The sequence below is a fragment of the Gopherus evgoodei genome, chromosome 4 (genome assembly GCF_007399415.2).
Source record: "Gopherus evgoodei ecotype Sinaloan lineage chromosome 4, rGopEvg1_v1.p, whole genome shotgun sequence".
Taxonomy (NCBI): Eukaryota; Metazoa; Chordata; order Testudines; family Testudinidae; genus Gopherus; species Gopherus evgoodei.
In genome coordinates, this window is record NC_044325.1 from 22,083,160 (window position 1) to 22,101,404 (window position 18,245).

At 40.6% G+C, this 18,245-nt stretch overlaps 1 protein-coding gene across 6 annotated transcripts in view; it reads right to left on the reverse strand.

The window, feature by feature from the left end:
* KLC1 (kinesin light chain 1) overlaps window positions 1–18,245 on the reverse strand; it is an 83,354-nt gene that overhangs the window by 23,115 nt on the left and 41,994 nt on the right. For all 6 annotated transcript variants that reach the window (XM_030558659.1, XM_030558660.1, XM_030558661.1 and 3 more), the window contains exons 5-12: window positions 11,604–11,829; window positions 10,925–11,012; window positions 10,039–10,140; window positions 7,561–7,734; window positions 6,200–6,299; window positions 5,195–5,244; window positions 5,048–5,115; window positions 3,183–3,291 (exon numbers count right to left, since the gene is read on the reverse strand). In XM_030558659.1, the coding sequence (XP_030414519.1) occupies window positions 3,183–3,291; window positions 5,048–5,115; window positions 5,195–5,244; window positions 6,200–6,299; window positions 7,561–7,734; window positions 10,039–10,140; window positions 10,925–11,012; window positions 11,604–11,829 (917 nt within the window). The remainder of the gene's footprint in view (window positions 1–3,182; window positions 3,292–5,047; window positions 5,116–5,194; window positions 5,245–6,199; window positions 6,300–7,560; window positions 7,735–10,038; window positions 10,141–10,924; window positions 11,013–11,603; window positions 11,830–18,245) is intronic.

Genomic DNA, 18,245 nt, shown 5'->3' on the forward strand with positions numbered 1-18,245 from the left:
TAAATAAACTTGTTTTATTTTTTTTAATCAAAACTAATCCAGTGTTGTGTTTAAACTGAAACAGTAACTCCAGTTAAAGCAGTAAACTATTGAATATTGACCCCTTACAAGGCCAACAGACCTATAATGTCTGAACTGTCCAAGAGAGGGCTCAAATGCACATTTTAGGAAATTTAGGACTAGGAGTGTGTTGGGGTCACGTGGCAAGAAGTAACCAAGGCTCCTGGAAGCCAGAGGGCGGCTGGTGTGTTGCTGAAAGGCTACTGAGGTCAGAGTTGTTGGACCAGGATTACAACTATACACAGACACTCAGGGTGTGACCTGCATGCTGTTCGTCTGTGAGCAGCCCTGTTTGGGAGCTACCACAGCAAAGCATTGTGAGGCACCCAAGGTTTCAAGGCAAGTGGTATGGACTGCAACCTGGAATGTGACAGGTACCTGAAAACCTGTGTTACTGATGGTAAAGATTGGCCTAGGAGAGACTCTGTGAAGGGTGGCTTCAGTACTGATGTAGCTGACACCATGTGCTGGGCACTCAGAAGTGCATAAGTTACAATTCCCTCAGTAGCATGAGGTCTAGCCATCCCTGGTACAGCTGACTTCCTCAATATTGGTACTGAGCGTTCCTTCTTGACGGGCTTATAACTCTTTTCACCCATATTGCTGCCAGTTAGGGTCTGGGTACCCAAACTTGGTACCGAGTCTGCCTTAGATTGACGTTTTTTTCTTCGCCTTTGCAGTACCAGCATCACTCAGAGCCTACATGGAACTCCTCTTGGGACTTGAATTCTCCATAGTCCTCTTGTGTCAGTGACACAGTGCAAATTTACTCCCTACCTCCTTCTGTTTAGAGGAAGATCCAGATGAGGACTTTGGTGCAACAGAAGTACTTAGTGCCACGGTACTGTCTCCCTCTCTCAGGGTTTCTGGTGACGAGATCTTGATGTGGACAGAGCACTAGCAGTACTGGAAGGTCTATGTACAGTGAGATCCTTTGCCCCTGGATCTGAAGCTGGATGTAAGCCTTCCTACATCATCAGTCATTTAAATTTGGTTTCCCTATTTTTGAGGGATTTACCCTTGAGGGATGTGCAGATCTTGCACTTACTAGGAATATGGGTATCCCCAAACATTGGAGGCACTGGGAAAGCCTGTCACTGATTGGAATAGCCTCACAGCAGAAGAGGCACCTCTCAAATCCTAGGGAACTCACCATTCCCAAGAAAAAATGAGGCACAATCCCAAGTAGGGGAAGTACTAAACGAATATATATATTTAAGAATAAAAGGATTTTTTTTATTAATTTTAATTTTTTAAGGGCAAAAGGGAAAGAAAAGACAAAGGAAACACTAAAAGGTAAATAACTATAATACTATCTATCTAAATGCTAAACAGAGAATAGGCACTCATTGCAGACTCCATTTCAAGCAAACACTGGTTGAGAAGATACAGGCTAATTGCCCTCAGTTTAGTGCCACATAGCCTCAGCATGGTGCATGAGAATGTATGGGGCGCATGTGAGGGCTGAACAGGCATTGCTACCAAAAATCTCCAATCAAAGGCGCAGGGCACAAGTGCACCTTAAGTGGAGCACCCACAGGGACACTGCTTGAAGAACTGCTACTTTACTTTAAAATCTCACTTGGATTAAAGATATATCAAAGACCTTACACAGGAGCATTTTCGCATATTAAAAGGGGATATATCAAGATTCTTTTTTCTCTATCATCTTTCTTCAAGCTTACTGGTTTTGTCCTTTTCTACTTGGCAAACATTCAGGTTTTCCTTCTGTTTGTCATAGAGGAACGGATTGGATACTTCTTTGTGTGTCAAACAATCAATGTTGATGTCATCAGCACATTTTGGGGTATAAGATTTGTCAGTAACTCTTTGCTCTTGCCTATTCCTGGCAGTCTGCTTCTACAGCAGAAAAAAATACTGCAGGATCAGGATCATATACTAATAGGTTTCGAAACATCTCAGCTACAAATCAGTGTATTTAAAACAGAAAGAGGTACTTTATCCGTAAGATATGGCCTGCCATATTTTGGCTAACATTTTTTGTTCTGAACTAGTTTACTTGTAGTTTGAATTACAAAGTGTCCACACAAAAACATCATCATTTTACAAGAAAATTCCTTACTTTTCTATTACCACCAAAATTACTAAATTATTAAAAACTGAATTTCAGTTGAACACAAACTCTTGATTATTCACAATGACCTTCAAATCTTTGCTGATAGAATCCCCCGTTCTGCAAGTATGGACTACATTCTTTTTTCACAGATGTATACATTTATAGCCATATTAAAACACAAACATACACTCAGCTTTCCTTCTCCTTCAAGTTTAAAAAAAAAAAAAACACCCTTTCTTTTTCCCACATGGAAAGGTGAGGTGGTCATTTGACAGGTTTTAGGATTTGAGAATTTCCAAAATATTTATTGTAGACATCAGACCCAGGTATGTCTACATTAAGAAGAGTTACAAAAGTTCCTCCTCAACAGATTGAAGAGACCTTGTATCAACGCACAGAAGTATTGGAGAGAGAGTTCACCAACCAAGGTTCCTCTCCTGACTCTCTCCCTAACATGGTCACTCTCCCCAGAAATGCTTCCTTAGCTATGGTCCCCGCATGGTCCAACCTCATCCCCTAAGAATCAACTCCCAACTTCTATTGTGCAACTCCTCACACTATATTTGCTGAAAACTGCTGTCTGAGCCTGCTGCTTCTGTCCGCCCTCATGCCCTCCACAGGATTCACCCTTAATTATGCCAAGCACACGCATGCTGCCACCCCAAGCCAGGAGGTGTCCCTACTCGGCTGTGCCATTCCTGCACTGCATACCTCCAACTGCTGTTCTCCTGCACCCACAATGGCATCTCAGAACACTTAGTATTCCACCAGTTCCTGGTATCATCAACCTAGCAATTACCCAGTTTACTAAGGGTTAACATGGTGCCTATATATTTTTAATTTAAACTTAAAAAAGGGTGTTTTTTGTTAACATAATGATAGTAAATTAGCAAATATATACAGCAATACATCTCTAAAAAACTGCCAGCTACTGAACAGCTAAAACATCATATGTGCACAATATACATCAACTGGAAGTCAAAATTCTGATGAAAACAAACCATAAATAGCATTACTAAGAACAAAAGGGAATTTTCATACTTGCCTGCTTACGAGATCTCATTGCTGCCTCTTCTAATGTTTCAGCAGCTTCAAACTTGCCTTGACGTTTGTAAAGTGCTCCAAGATTCTTTAAGGTAGTTGTTACTGTTGGACTGTTAAAAAAATATACATTGAAATTATTCTTAATTTACATACACATGAAAACTCAAAAACATGAGATAAATGCTTAGATACCATCAGTATAATCAATATCTGAGAATCATCTTTAATATTAGACTAACATTAAATATGTGAGAAACATTAAAAATATCTTTCAAATGCATTTATGACTCACAAAAAAGTGATTGCTTAATAGCCCTGAAAACTAATACAAATACTATCCTCTGGAGCCATGTGACATGAACAGCAGCAGTGCTAGCTTCCTGGGTGCCTCAGACCTGACCTCTAGTGGTAAGAGTGTAGTTCAGTCTCCAAAATACAGTCAAACTTTGGCTGCCAGTGAAATGGTCAGAAAATATGTCAATTAGTGCCAGTATCAATGGTGGGTGTTGTAATATGGATTAGGCACTTGAGATCAAAAATTCCTTCTCGGCCTCTAGCTGGGAGCTACTTTCAGTTGCTCCAGATTTAAGCTAGTGATGTTGAGGGGAAAGATTTCAAATTCCATTATGAATTTCTTTGAGAATTGTCTCTCCCAACCCCAACAAGAGAAAAACAACCCCTGATTCAACAATACACCACAATTGTTAATTATAAGTCTTAAACCAGTCAAGATCCTTGCTGAGGTTTTGTTTCAGCAGCATTTGACCAGAGACCCTGAACCAATAAGATAGCCTAACTATTTCTGTGGCACACAGTGTTTAGAACAAGAGAGGTAGGAGCAAGCAGACATCTGACACTACAAAATTCCTGATGCATGCTCCTCAATAGTTCAGTTAACCATTCTCCTCCACATCATAGCATATTTGACTGAACAGATAAGTTTACTAGATCCAGCAATAGTTTTACTAAGTTTTAAAAGTCACATTTGTATTACTACATCCCCCAACTAAATGCTAAGATGAATACAGAAATAATTCTCACTATTAAGAGTGTCAACTATTTTGTGCAGAAGATTTTGATATTATACATAATACACACAGTACAATGGTTTTGGCTCAAAATTTATATTTGATAAAGAATTTTTTTATCAAGCATAATACAAAGAGAAAAAAGTGTTTGTTTCAAATTTCAATTAAAATGTTTAAAAAGTCAAACAAAGCCATTTCTCACAAGATTTTGCAATTCAAACATTGGAGCTCTGTGTAGTGCATGAGAATCAAAAAGTAAATAACCGAAATGAGACTAATCTACTTGTACAATCAACAATAATGAAATGCAAAACAGAGAACAGCATACGGAGTTAATGTAGGTAGGAGGCCAGATTATGTGGCCTGCTCTACTCCCCTCTGTTTTGTCTATACTACTGAAAAGCAGTGGCACAGAGACTGATCATATGCACAGCATGCGGGAGTTCCCAGCAGGCACAGAGCTGGTATAGTAAGCTCCTGTATCACCCCTCCTCTGTAATTCCTGGAATAAGGGGTATATTGAAACTAGGGAAAAAGGCATGTCCAGAGTTTGCTGCATTCTACTCATCTCCAGCTGACGGATGGTCTTTTGGATGCTGTTACTAGCCACTGGAATTTGCCTCAGTTGGGATAAAAAAGGCCTCAGAACTAAGTCACAATCAGATCCCCGAAGCCATCTTCTCTCTGTGGCCAGCAAACATGGCCTTGGATTTCTTAGGTATCAGTTTTAATTTTAGTAACACAGATGAAAGGATTTTATTTTTAAGTATGACTTTCAAACTGACATTTCTGAGTACTGTATGTTCTGTAGTTAAAATGCTTTAAATAATAAACCTACCTATCAACTTTGCAAGCTTTGTACCAACCACCATACTCTCCAAAGGATGAGCCATCTTTTTGCTTTCCCTAAATTGAAAACAGCATGTTAAAAATATATCTGTAACTAACAGAAATTCTGAAAACAATTATTCAATCAAGTCCTTACTTTGCATTCTTCTCTCTCCTCAGCATGCATCCAGATGGGTTTATTTTCATCTGGTGAAAATATAAAATTAATATTTTTATAACAGCAGTGAAAGAAGTAGATATTAATATTCAGGTTGAAGAAAGCTGAAGACCAACAAAAATAATGGTTCTGGCAGCATAATCAGCATTTCTGACACATTACAGAAAGACTAAACAGATTAACAGAACACGTGTGTCTGCCTTTAACTGGCTTTAGAAAAGATACCTAGAAGTCAGCATTACAAAATTGCTGACAGAGTGCTATTTCTAGAAGACTTTGATCTAACCAAGTTGGTGGAAGTATATACTGACAAGAGCTTAGTCTTTTGCTAGAATACACACATTTATTTCTTTTATTGTGACAGCTACTGAATGCTGCAAAAATAACTGTCTTATTGCAAGGAAATGAAAATACTGCATTACAATCAGTAGTTTATGAAACGTTCTACTGGAACAATGTACAAATAGACTGCTGACGTCTAGCTGTTAAATTTACAGTCTGCTCAATTTAAGAAGAGGACAAGTTTTTCTGCATTCTTTAATTGTTTTGGCAGATGAGCTCAAAGAGTTGACCATTATTTTTACCAAGTAATCTAAAATCCTATACTGAATTATTGCAGTCACTGACTAGAAGACAAAAAACATAGTCCCGTGTGTATACTAGCTCTTTGATACTAGAGTTTGGGATTCTATAGAACATCCTAAAGTAGATTAGATAGAAAAGTAGTCTGTTATGTAGACTTGCTAAAGTCTCACTCATTTGGAAAAAATCCTTGTTTTGGATTAATTTAAATGCAGTAATTAAAGTCTTTCCTCCTTAGAATGGATTTTGCTGTATGTTTCAATAAAGTCTAAAATTTCATTCCTTTTAATCTCCCTCAAATATTCACAACTTTAAGCAGAATATCAATTAGTTTTAAACAGATTTATTTTGAGAAGTATAAAAAATAAATCCTACTTTTCAGTTGTACACCAAGTTCCTTACCATCTACAGAGCCAAATTCCCTTTCATGTGCACGAGTAAGAATTTCTTTGTATAAAGTTTCTGCTTGCTTAAATTTTCCCTGTTTCAGATAGCAGGATGCCTAAAAAATAATATAAAGGTATCAGCATAGGAAAAGTTTTGATTTATCTTTTAAAGACAGAACTTATCTATAATTACATGCTTGTTGATTAAAAAGAAAACCACGTTATTTCCTCCTGGGGAAATTCTGAGCCAAAAATGCAAAATTCTGCATTATTTTGACAAATAAAATATGCAACAATATAATCACACCAGTTTCACTTATTTTGGTAATTTATTTAAACTACCATGCAGAAAAAATGCCACAATAAGACTGTTCAGTTACAAATACAAAAGTTAAGTTACAAATACTTGGTAACCAATACCCTGCATTCCAGTTATCATCCTGGATTTTCATTTAAGTTACATTACTTTTATTTTGGTGTTCTGTAAAGTAGAATGTCACTTTAAATTGCTCAGAATTCACACACGAAAGTCAAACAGTTTTGCTAACCATGGTCCTGCTTTTTTATAAATGGAAAAGTAAAATAGATCCTGAGCTGTAATCTAACCCTATTGTGCTTCTCTAGCACAGGAAAAAAAGCGAGAAAGCACATAGATCTTCCTAGCTGAGGATTCAGTTACTGTTATTTACAATGAGGCTCCTTTACACCACTCTGACAAGGTAAAGGAGTCTTCATTGACGAAGAATGGGAACAATTAACTAACAATGGGAACACCAGCGGCCTGCCTCCTTAGGGCTAGTCTACACTGGCAACGTTAAACCACTGCCAAAGCAGCCTTTAATGTGGCTTGTGTAGTTGTGGCATAATGCTGGGAAAGAGCTCTCTCAGAGCTCTAAAAAATCCTACCTTCACGAGGGACATAGCTACCTGAGCTGGGAGCTGTGGCGCTGGTACACTGTCTGCACTGGCACTTTACAGCGCTGAAACTTGCTTCACTCAGGGGGGTGTTTTTTCACACCCCTGAGTGAAAAAATTGCAGCACTGTGAAGTGCCAGTGTAGACAAGCCCTGCCACTCTTTCATATACAGGCATGCGCTGAGATCTACCCCCTTAACATCTCTCCAGGGACATACGCACGCCCAGCCTCCTTCCCACCCCCACAGCGATTTCTCTGCTGCTGGCTGCTCCCAGCAGACGCACCAGGGCTGCTGGGGAAGGGGTGTGTGTTCCTCAGATTTCTTTGCTCCCCCATATTTTTGCAGGGGAGCCAAGAAATCTGTGGAAGGTATGCATTCTGCACCCAGGAGTAATTATTTTAGCACATCAGAAAAAACAAAGCTTACATTTTCCTATTTTTACTTCATGTAACAAACTTACCAGATTATTCTTTGTTTTGGCTACATTTGGGTCATCCGGTCCTAGTTTTGTTTGGTAGATCTCAAGTGCCCTTTGATAGTAGTACTCCACCTCTTCATATTTACCCTGATTCTGACACAGTAAGGCGAGGTTATTTAACTGTTTGGCAACATCTGGGTGATCCTTCCCCAGGACCTGGAAATGAAGGTATCATACATTAAAACATTCCCCATTTATTGTATTAGATTTTAAAGAAGCACAATCTTAAAATGATCTTTCACAACCTTTTTCTTTCTAATTTCAATATCAGAACATATTATTTTACCTCAGCAGTTTACACTGCTCAGACTTTTCTATAATTAAGTTTCAGTCACTATTTTCATTATAAATCCCATTCTTTGGTTGAGAGTGGAAGAGAGCCCCATTTACATTAGGTACATACTAGGACAGCTCTTGGCTGACATGGCAAATAAAGTCTCAATTGGGCATCTAATTTTCAACCATTTTCACAAAAATCAAGTAGTTTAGACATTTTCCATCTATAGCAATTTTTAAAAGATGCTTTTGTGCACTCAATCAAGATTCAAAGTTAAACTGAAATTTTACAGGCTAAGATTACAATGCATTAGAGAAACTGATGTTTTTTAAATAAACTTCTCAGTACAGCTTCCAAAAAGTCCTTTGCATGAATATATTCCAATAAGTTTTAAGGATATCTTTCAGTCTCGCAAAGAAGAAATATTCTATTTTTTTCTAGTTTGCGTTGTGTTGTGTTATACACAATCATTTGGCCAGTAATTATGTTGTTTTGCCAATGATTAGTCATTCTGTAAGTGAGGGAGGCATAATAGAATTTTTCTAAATATGTACATTTAATTATTCTCCAATTCCTATACTATTGTATATAACCAGGGTCTTGTGTATTCTGCAATTCCATGGCTATGGAATTTACTGTAGAATCCACACCTTGGTTTGAAAGAAAACAGTTTCTAGCTCTTACGATTATAAAGAAAATCTACAAACTTGAACTGAGTGTAAGCCAATACAATGATGTCCTGTTGATTTTTCTCTACAATAAGATTTCCCACAACTTCTCTATCTTCAGTGAAGTGCCACCAAGGTCAGCAGTAGTTGGAGTGCTAGTGAACAGGATTAAAAAACCTGGTGGAAAGAACTCCAGCAGGCAGTTTATAGTTGCACTCCCACCATAGCTAGCATCAGCGGGAGACTGACACAAAACTTCAGCACAGAAGTCTGAAACAGTAGCCCTGAGAAATGAGAATTACCCCATTCATTTCAACAGTATGAATTCTGATGTCCAGATATTACAATTTAATCTTAACATTGTAACTATCATCATTGATCATTTTAATATCAAACTGACAGGCTTACCTGCCAAATGAAAATTGCCTCAATTTTTCCAGGTGACCAAAGCCCAAGTTGTTTTTTGCCCAAATAATAACCCTCCATCTCCTTTGACAACTTTTACAATAGTTATGTATTTCCAATACAATATCGCACACAATATTAAAATTTACAGGCAGCATGAAACAAATTGATTTGCACAGCAGGTTAAATTACCATAGGTTTACGTTATGAATAAATGTATTATTCATTTTTATATTTAATTCAGTAAAAACCTCATTTTCAATAATATTTGAAGATGATGCAGACTTCTTTATTTCAAACTGATTATTCAGAAAGAACAGAGTAATCGAGGGGGGAAGTCCTATCAGATAGAAATTTTTATCATCTTAATTCTTCCTGTTTCATGGATTCTAAAGCAATTGTTTGAGTTAGTCCATTTACATTAATCCCAGGTCAACAATTATCTCTATCAGGATTAAAACATTTTAAACAGCATTCAAGTAAACTAGTCAGCACACCTATGGCTTTGCACTTACCAGAGTTTAAGGATTTCCCTATAAGAGCTATGAAAAGCCTATTAATTTTTTTTTTTTAATATATGTGTGGATTATTCAATTAGATCCTAATTGAGAGAGCAACAAAATAATTCATAACAGGAGACAGGTAGCTTTGAAGTAATAGAATAAACTTAAAAAACATACAGCATACTTAACCAGTTTTAACATACTGCAGTGCAGACAGCCAGACAAAGGCACTGGAATAAGCATTTTCACTCTCTGCTGCAGTACAAAACAACTAACTTGAGACATTTAAATGGCATACATTTATTTTGTATTCAAATGCTCTAGTCAACCCAACAGGAACATATCTAAATGTTCTTTTCCTGCTGCGTTGCTCTTACTTCGCACAACTTTAGAATACACCCAAAGCCTCTCAAGATTTTGAAGTTAATTTTCTTAAAACAATTTTGTATTTTAATTTAAGTTGTATAACACTATCCAAGGTATTTAGTATTGCTTGGTAGGTCTAGCCAATCAAAATATGAGAGACTGAGTTTTTTCTAAAAAGCAGAAGTTGGATTTTTATTTTTTGTAAATTTCATTGTCAGGCTTCTGTTTTTTTACTCTGTACCTTTTCTCTGATCTCCAAAGCTCTCTTACACAAAGGTTCTGCCTCCTTGTACTTTCCTCGTTTACCATAAAGCACTGCAAGATTGTTTAGAGTAGCTGCCACCTGTCAACAGCAGAGAAACATTAAATACGAAGTGAATACCTAGTGAAAGAATGAACTAGTTAAAATATATTTACAATGGACTGCTGTGTTCATATCCTCTATGTACAGTGAAGATCTCTGGCAAATCACTGCATTAAGAAATAACTCTTAAATGAGAAGACATAGCAAACTGTGAAATGTATTTAGTTAGCCTGTTGAAATGTGATTAAATGCATACATTTGCTCTAAATATGACAACCAGAAATAAAGCTATTTTACATAAATCCAGATTCACAGAGTTGCCCACTGTAACATAGGTTATATGAAGCAATACATCACCAAGTTATATTTTAAAAGTGACTTGAGCACAAACATCTTGATTGGAATTATCTGTTTTATTTTAAACAGAGGCAGTAAAACAAATCAGAAGTACAATTTCTATATGAATTCAGCAACTGAATTGCTTAAAATAAGCTAATTAAAATAAGCTAATTAAAATATTCCTTCAGAAGTTAATTTTTTCCACATACAGACCATGCAACTTGATTCATAATCAAATAAATGTGGCAGCAGAGTAATTTTTGGGTGAAATAGTTTTAAATGGATACAATGCTCAAAGACAGGTTAAATATTAAAAGAATACAGAATATTACATTGTGGCCTCCTACCTGTCCTGTTTAGTGACAAGCCAGATCTTAAATGTTCCTGTTGAGTTTAATATTAGAATAAGTTGGGCAGGGGAAGAAAAAAAAACAAACTGTCAGTGAAAAACACAACTAAAAATATGAAAATCAGATATACAAACCGCTGGATGATCTTTGCCCAAAGTCTTTTCACGAATAGCCAAGGCATCATTCAAGAGGTTTGCTGCATCTTTGTATTTGTTCTGGTCCCTAAGTTTTAGAAAACCAGAATTAACACTTTACTCTGTTTCACAAAAAAAAGGAAGTAGCATTTAAATAAATCTTATAAGACGAAATGCAAAAGTAGGAGCTGACTTCAGTGTCAGGATAGGAATGCTACAGCACAGAAGAGAAGGGATCAAATGCAGATACAGTCTTTCACTTCCAAGTGTGAAAAACTACAATTTAAATAGGGTTTTTTGAGGGACTGGAAATGCTATCTGCATATGTACATCTTGCCATTCAATTTACACCAGCATTCGCATAACCTGAGAGGTAGTTGTCTGACCATCTTCTCAATGATCGACGATGGATAGTTAAGTTTCAAAATGAAAAATAGCATTCCAAAAACTGAGATATGGGAAGATATTCAGGAACTCATCTAGACCCTGGTGTTCTGTGGTGTGACTGAGCACCCCAGGTCAAGTGCCCAAGTGATACCATCACAAATAAAAAATTTAGAACCTACAAAATTGTCAAAAACATTTTTATAGCAGTTCCTGCATTAAGGCCTCTAGTCAACTTTACAGAAATAAAGAAGTTCAGTTGATGGAGAATTTAAATGCATATCAGAATACCAACCTGTACACCAAAGCAAGTATGTTTAGCATAGTGGCAACATCAGGATGATCATGACCTGAAGTCTTCTCCAGATCTTCAAGTGCTTGTTTACACAGGGGTACAGCAACCTCATATCTACCTTGGGAAGCATACTGGATAACCAGATTATGAAGAGTCCTTAATCTTGCTGGAATTTCATAGCCACCTTGTTGAGCAGCCGCTGCTGCACTGCTATGCTGCTGTTGGACTGCAAAAAGAAGGCAATCAATTTGAAACCATTTTGAAAGAAAAATCCATGCTAGACACTAAAATTAATCTAATTGTTTTAAAGTGTGGTTCTGTTCTGAAACATGACTGTAAAAAATGGTACTCCCATACTAAGCAGATCCTCTCCCTGTCAGTATTCTGACTGACATATAGTTCACTCCCATTTATTCAAATAGCCTCAGAGTCATCTGAAAGTTTCGGAAAACTAGGAGTTTGGATAAACAAAGTGCTATTTTGATCTCTTCTTTCACTGATCTAGACATACAGGAGGGAAGGGAGTAATGCTGATGTTTGCTTAATACTTTGTACTTTCAATAAAGAGAAAAAACAGTGTTAATGTGACTGAGTTAATTAAAAACACCAAAATTGTATTAAAACTACTGTAGACATCATTTATACTGATTAATTCAAATTAAACAATTTAATATGTCCTGACAAGGTGTTGTTGCTGATGAAATGGGATTAAGTCTCAGTAACAACAGGTAACCACTCAAAACTAATATACAAATACAAAGCTGTTGATTAGTGCTAACAAGCTAATTGAGATGTTATTAGCAAGGACATATTGTGGATTTGGATAACTAGGATTTTCGGATAAAGAGAATTCAGGTAATATAATACAGTATAATTCCAGTTATGAACAAGTACATATTTTTATTACTTTTTACTTCTGTGGGCCAATAAAATCTATGGAGAGAGAGGTGGGATCTAATCTGATTCACAAGCAACCGAACTATTAACAAAGCTCCAATTTTAAGGTCAAATTCTGCCCTCAGTTACTAAAGGTCTAAGTTACCAGGGGGAAGGGTAGGGGAAGACAAGCAACACCAGCCAGCCACAGGAAGGTGACTAGAGTTAGGGTAGGTCTACAGTACGAAATTAATTCGAAGTTATTTTATTCAAATTTCCAGAATCTAGTTCATACATTCAATGTTATGTGTCCCCACTAAAGCATGTGAATTCGACGGAGTGCGTCCACAGTACCGAGACTAGCATCGAATGGCGGAGCGTTGCACTGTGGTAGCTATCCCACTGTTCCCGTAGTCACTGCCGTCCACTGGAATTGTTGGTTAAACTCCCAGAGCATGAGGAGGCAAAAACATTCTCACAGGTTTTTCTGGGTGTGTGCCACCACTTGCTCCTCGCTTTGTGAAAGCTACGGCAGACTCCATGCTGTCAGCAGACGGTGCAGCACGGTGCACCCCCTGTCTCCTGGTATGTTGAATCCACTTTGAATGACCTCTCCTCTTTCTATCTACTCTTTCATGTAACTCATTTTCCGCCACTTCTCAGCCATCATGAACAGAGCTGCACAGCTTCCCCGCTTTTTCCATGTTGTCGGTCCTGGGCTCCTGTGGAAGCTACAGAAGGCAACAATTCCCTACTGTTTCTTGGTCATTGTGAACAGAACTGCACAGACAATCTGGAGAAAGCGGCGGAAGCTGTCCTGGGCTCCCATGGAAGCTACAGAAGACAACCATTTACCGCCTTTTATCTGCCATCTTGAACCGAACAGCTCATTTTGCGCCCTTTTTCCAGGATTACCCATGCAGGCGCCATTGCGCAGCAAACATGGAGCCCGCTCAGATCTCTGCTGCCGTTTTGACCATTGTAAACACCTCATCCATTATCCAGCAGTATGTTCAGTACCTGCAAAACTGGGCGAGGAAATGCGATTAGTATACTGATGAGGACATGGTCACCGATGTTTCTAGATGCATGGCAGGTGGTGACTGGGAGATCATGATGGCATTGGGCCAGGTTCATGCCGTGGAATGCCGATTCTGGGCCTGGGAAACAAGCACAGACTGGTGGGACCACATAATGTTGCAGGTCTGGGATGATTCCCAGCAGCTGCAAAACTTTCATATGCGTAGGGCCACTTTCATGGAACTTTGTGACTTTCTGTCCCCTGCCCTGAAGCACAAAGACACCAAAATGAGAGCAGGCCTCACAGCTGAGAAGTGAGTAGCCATAGCACTGTGGAAGCCTGCAACGCCCGACAGCTATCAGTCAGTCAGGAATCAGTTTGAAGTGGGCAAATCTACTGTAGGGGCGGCTGTGCTGCAAGTAGTCAATGCAATCATTGACCAGCTGCTATCAAGGTGCAGAGGAGCAGACTCACCCTTGTGGCACCTCCTGCTGGTGACTTCTGGGATTTAGCTTGGTTCCAGCTCCGGAGCACCCTCTGCAGGCTGATGATCTGCCTGTCCTCTGGCCCCATGTCCCTCCCAGGACCCAGTGCCCTTTTATCTGGGATGCTGCTCCCTAGCAGTAATCCCCTCAGTCTTAGGGTCTCCCCTCCCTGGGGGATCCCCCATCCACTATTCCCACCTTGCCTCAGTACATGGCTACTTCCAGTCATTGTCTAGCCCCTGCGCCCTGGGGCAGACTGCAGTATCAGCCTGGCATCACTGGCAAGGTTGGGTTTGTACTGCTGCCTTGGCTTACCCCTGGTCTGCCCTCTGCAACCCCCAGTACCTTTTAGCCCAATGCTACACTGCAGCCTGGGGCTTTCCAGGTAGGAACTCCCCAGCTCCTCTGCCTTTCCTCAACCTTGCTCCACTCAAGTACACTGTCTAATTCCCTGCAGCCAGGCCCTTCTCCCTCTACAGGCAGAGGGATACTGTTCCTGGGCCTCTGGCTCACAGCCTTTCATAGGAACCAGCTGGGCCTGACTGGGGCATGGCCTGACTGGGGCATGGCCCAGCTGTGGCTACTTCCCCAAGCAGCTTAGCTCTTCCCTGCCACAGCCCTCTTCCTGACTGTTTTAAGGCCTTCAGGGCAGGAGCAGGGGATCACTCTGCTACACAAGGGTAGTGACTTTGGGAAATATGCAGACCACTGTGGATGGCTTTAATGCCCTGGGGTTCCCTAACTGCGGCGGAGCAATAGATGGAACACATATCCCCGCCTTGGCCCCGGCATACCATGGTGGCCAGTACATAAACTGCAAAATTGTTTTAAAACTGTTCTTTATTATTTGATGCACAATGCACTGAGAGAAATTAGAAGGTAGACTGGGGGAGAAGGGTTGGGAGGGGGGTGCAGGAGGAGGGAAGGACAAGTCCAGAAACCAAATCAGAAGTTTGCATATGCCAGCTTTCTGGTGCTTGGGTGATCCTCTGGGGTTGACTGTGTGGGTCCTCACAGCCTCCCCCTCGTGTTCTTGGGCATCTGGGTGAGGAGGCTATGGAACTGGGGGAGGAGGAAGTTTGAGTATACAGGGGCTGCAGTGGAAGTCTGTGGTCTTGCTGCCTTTCCTGCATTAGATCCAGTGTTAGATACAGCGGAGCCATTTACTCTAGACACGAGCAACCCAGGGCGGCTGGGTTCCCCCACTACATGGCTCCGATCAGGCTCTCACCTCACCAGAAGTATCTTCTCCAGAGTCATGGAACAGGAGCCTGCCTTGGGAGTGAGGGGAGGCTACTGGATCCAGCATTAAGATTAGTTCCTGGCAAGGGGGGGGAACAGATTCCCCACTTGCCGCCTGTGCACTGTCTTTCTCCTCTTCATCCTCCAATGTCTCTTCCTCCTTGCTCCATGCAACTCTCCCCTTGCAGGTGTCCACAGACAGTGGTGGGGTAGTGGTGGCATTACCTCCCATAATTGCATAGAGTTCACGGTAAAAGCAGAATGTATGGAGCTATGACCCAGAGCGCTCCTTTGCCTCCCTGGCTTTTTGGTATGCTTGCCTGAGCTCCTTGATTTTTGTATGACACTGCTCTGTGTCCCTGGAGTAGCCTCTTTCTGTCATGGCCCTGGAGACTTCAGCTTAGGTATTTGTGTTCCTTTCTTTGGAACGTAGTTCTGCCATAACAGACTCATCTCCCCAGCATGCAATGAGATCCAGTACCCCCTGTTCAGACCATGCTGGAGCTCATCTGCGAATCTGGGACTACGTGATCTCTTGTGATGGTGAACTCTGTATGGTCGCCTGTGATGGTGGACTGTGCTGATGATCACCAAACAGGAAATGAAATTCAAAAGTTCCTGGGGCTTTTCCTGCCCACCTGACTAGTGCATTGGGGTTGAGAGTGTTGTCCAGAGTGGTCACAAGGGAGCATCCTGGGATAGCTCCCGGAGGCAAATAACCTCGAATTGCATCCACAATTCCTTTAACCCGGGATTGCAATCTCGATTTAAGTGCTACTCCACTTGCCAAGGAGGAGTACAGAAATCGAACTAAAGAGCCCTTTAAATCGAAAAAGAACTGTTTGGTCATGTGGATGGAATCATTCCCCTCCCCCCCCCCCAAATAACTTGGCTAATTCTGAAATAACAGGCTAGTGTAGACCAGGCCTTAGTCTACTTTTCCTCCTTTATCCCCTTGCTCCAGGAGTATGAAGTCTCAGTAGTCATCTTCTTCTGCATGCCCTGTCCTCCTCTGCAACCACTCTTCCCATGGTGGCCTATAAAAGCACTATGCTACCCTAGAAAAGACACCAATAGAGGTAGCAGCAGCAGCAATGGAAAAGTGAAGCAAGCCTTTATAGCCAGCCTCTTTGTTTTGTTTGCTACTCCTTTGAAATCTGCTCACCTGGTTCCCTACCCGCAAATCACGACAACTGCATCTCCATCCCGGAACCAGGAGGAAATAGCCTGTTGTCCCCTCCTCTCCACACACGTTTCTGTGAGGGCTACGAAGGTCTTCTCCAGTGCAGAACCATACTGATTCCAGAAACTGAACGCAAAGGACCAGAGCTCTAGCAGCAAGAGCCTGGCTTTCTGCACTCCAGAACTACCAAACAAGGGACACTTTCACAACCCTGGCAAACTGTCAGTGGAATCATTCAGTTCAAAACAAACTGCAACGGTTCCATTTGCAAATTCTTGCCCATTATATTCACACTCTGATCCTCTTTCCTTTTCTGCCCACTGCCCTCTCTTCCAGTGGTTCTCAACCTATTTACCATTGTGGGCTGTATCCAATACTACCTGTATAGCCCTGAAGATGTCACATTAGCTGCAGCTGTGTGCTGATCGGGCTGCAAGCTGCCCACAGGCCGCAGGTTGAGAACCACTGTTTTAGCTACTAGTATTTTCCCTTCTTCATTTCTAAGATAACCCAAACAAGCAAAAAAATAATTATGATGTTTTTGTCTTTCAAATATGTGATAAACAAGATACATACAATAAACCAGTTGTATGTTCTTGTAATTATAACCTTTGTCTTCTAGCCCCATTCCATCCACCCCCTTTGGGTTTGTCTTCATCAAATTACATCTTGACAACCATGAGGACTATGCGCTTGTCTTCATGTACAGTGCTACAGTGCTACACCACTGTAGCAGTGCCACTGTAGCATTTTAATGAAGACGTTCCTATGCTGACAGGAGAGCTTCTCCTGCCACTGCAGTTAATCCACCTCTGCAAGAGGCGGTAGCTATTTTGACAGGAGAGGCTCTCCTGCTGACATAGCACTGTCTATGTGGGGGGTTAGCTTGGTATAACTACATCGCTCAAGGATGTAAATTTTTCACATCCTTGAGTGATGTCGTTATATCGATATAAGTCTGTAGTGTGGACTTGCCCTATCCCTCTACTAAGTTCAACACCCTGCCTAGCACAGGGAGGAAGATGTAGGCTTAGTTGATAATCCAGGGATGAAACGAGGCATCTACCACCAGAGCCTAAAGAGAACAAGCACCTTTTGACAAGTGGGCATAAGAGTCACCTAAAGACTCCCCTTCCTTCTTTGTTCAAATAAATGGTGGATGGACTAGACAGCTGTGGGTATGGATCTGCAATTCAGCCTTAGTGTTACCAGTATGCTGACTTCAAAGAAGCCTGGAAGATGAACCTCATCCCAACATAAAACCTTAATGATTTTCTCTACTATTCCTTTCAAACCCCACACAATGACTGCATCTGAAGAGAAACTTGATCCAGGTGACTATCACCAATAGGTCATCAAAGCAATTCTCCTTTAGATTTTATAGAACCAATCTCACACCCTTCTTGATTTATGTTTTGTAAAGCTTCAGTATTTCAGTAAACAAATCCTAACCATCAACAATTTAACTGAATTACCACATAAGGATCGTAAGCACCAAAGAAACACCCCCCACTGCCCAGATCATCCCAGCACTGGATCCCAGATGGCTACTCTCCTCCTCCTTTGCAAGGTGGGAGAAAGCACCGCAGTCACTTGGCAGGGGGCCATGCAAGGTTGCCTTCAAAATATTTTTTGAACTCGGTTCGGGTTTTCTGTTGTAACCTCATCCCCTTGTCGTTCTCCTATGGTTCTCAACACATCCCTCTTCTATTTTGCATCAAATCATCTCTTTTTCTCCCTCCTCTACCCCTCACACTAGCTCAGTTTCCCCTCCTTTATTACCCTCACCCCTCTACAATTCCCACTAACTATACCTTTTCCTCTCTCTATTCAAA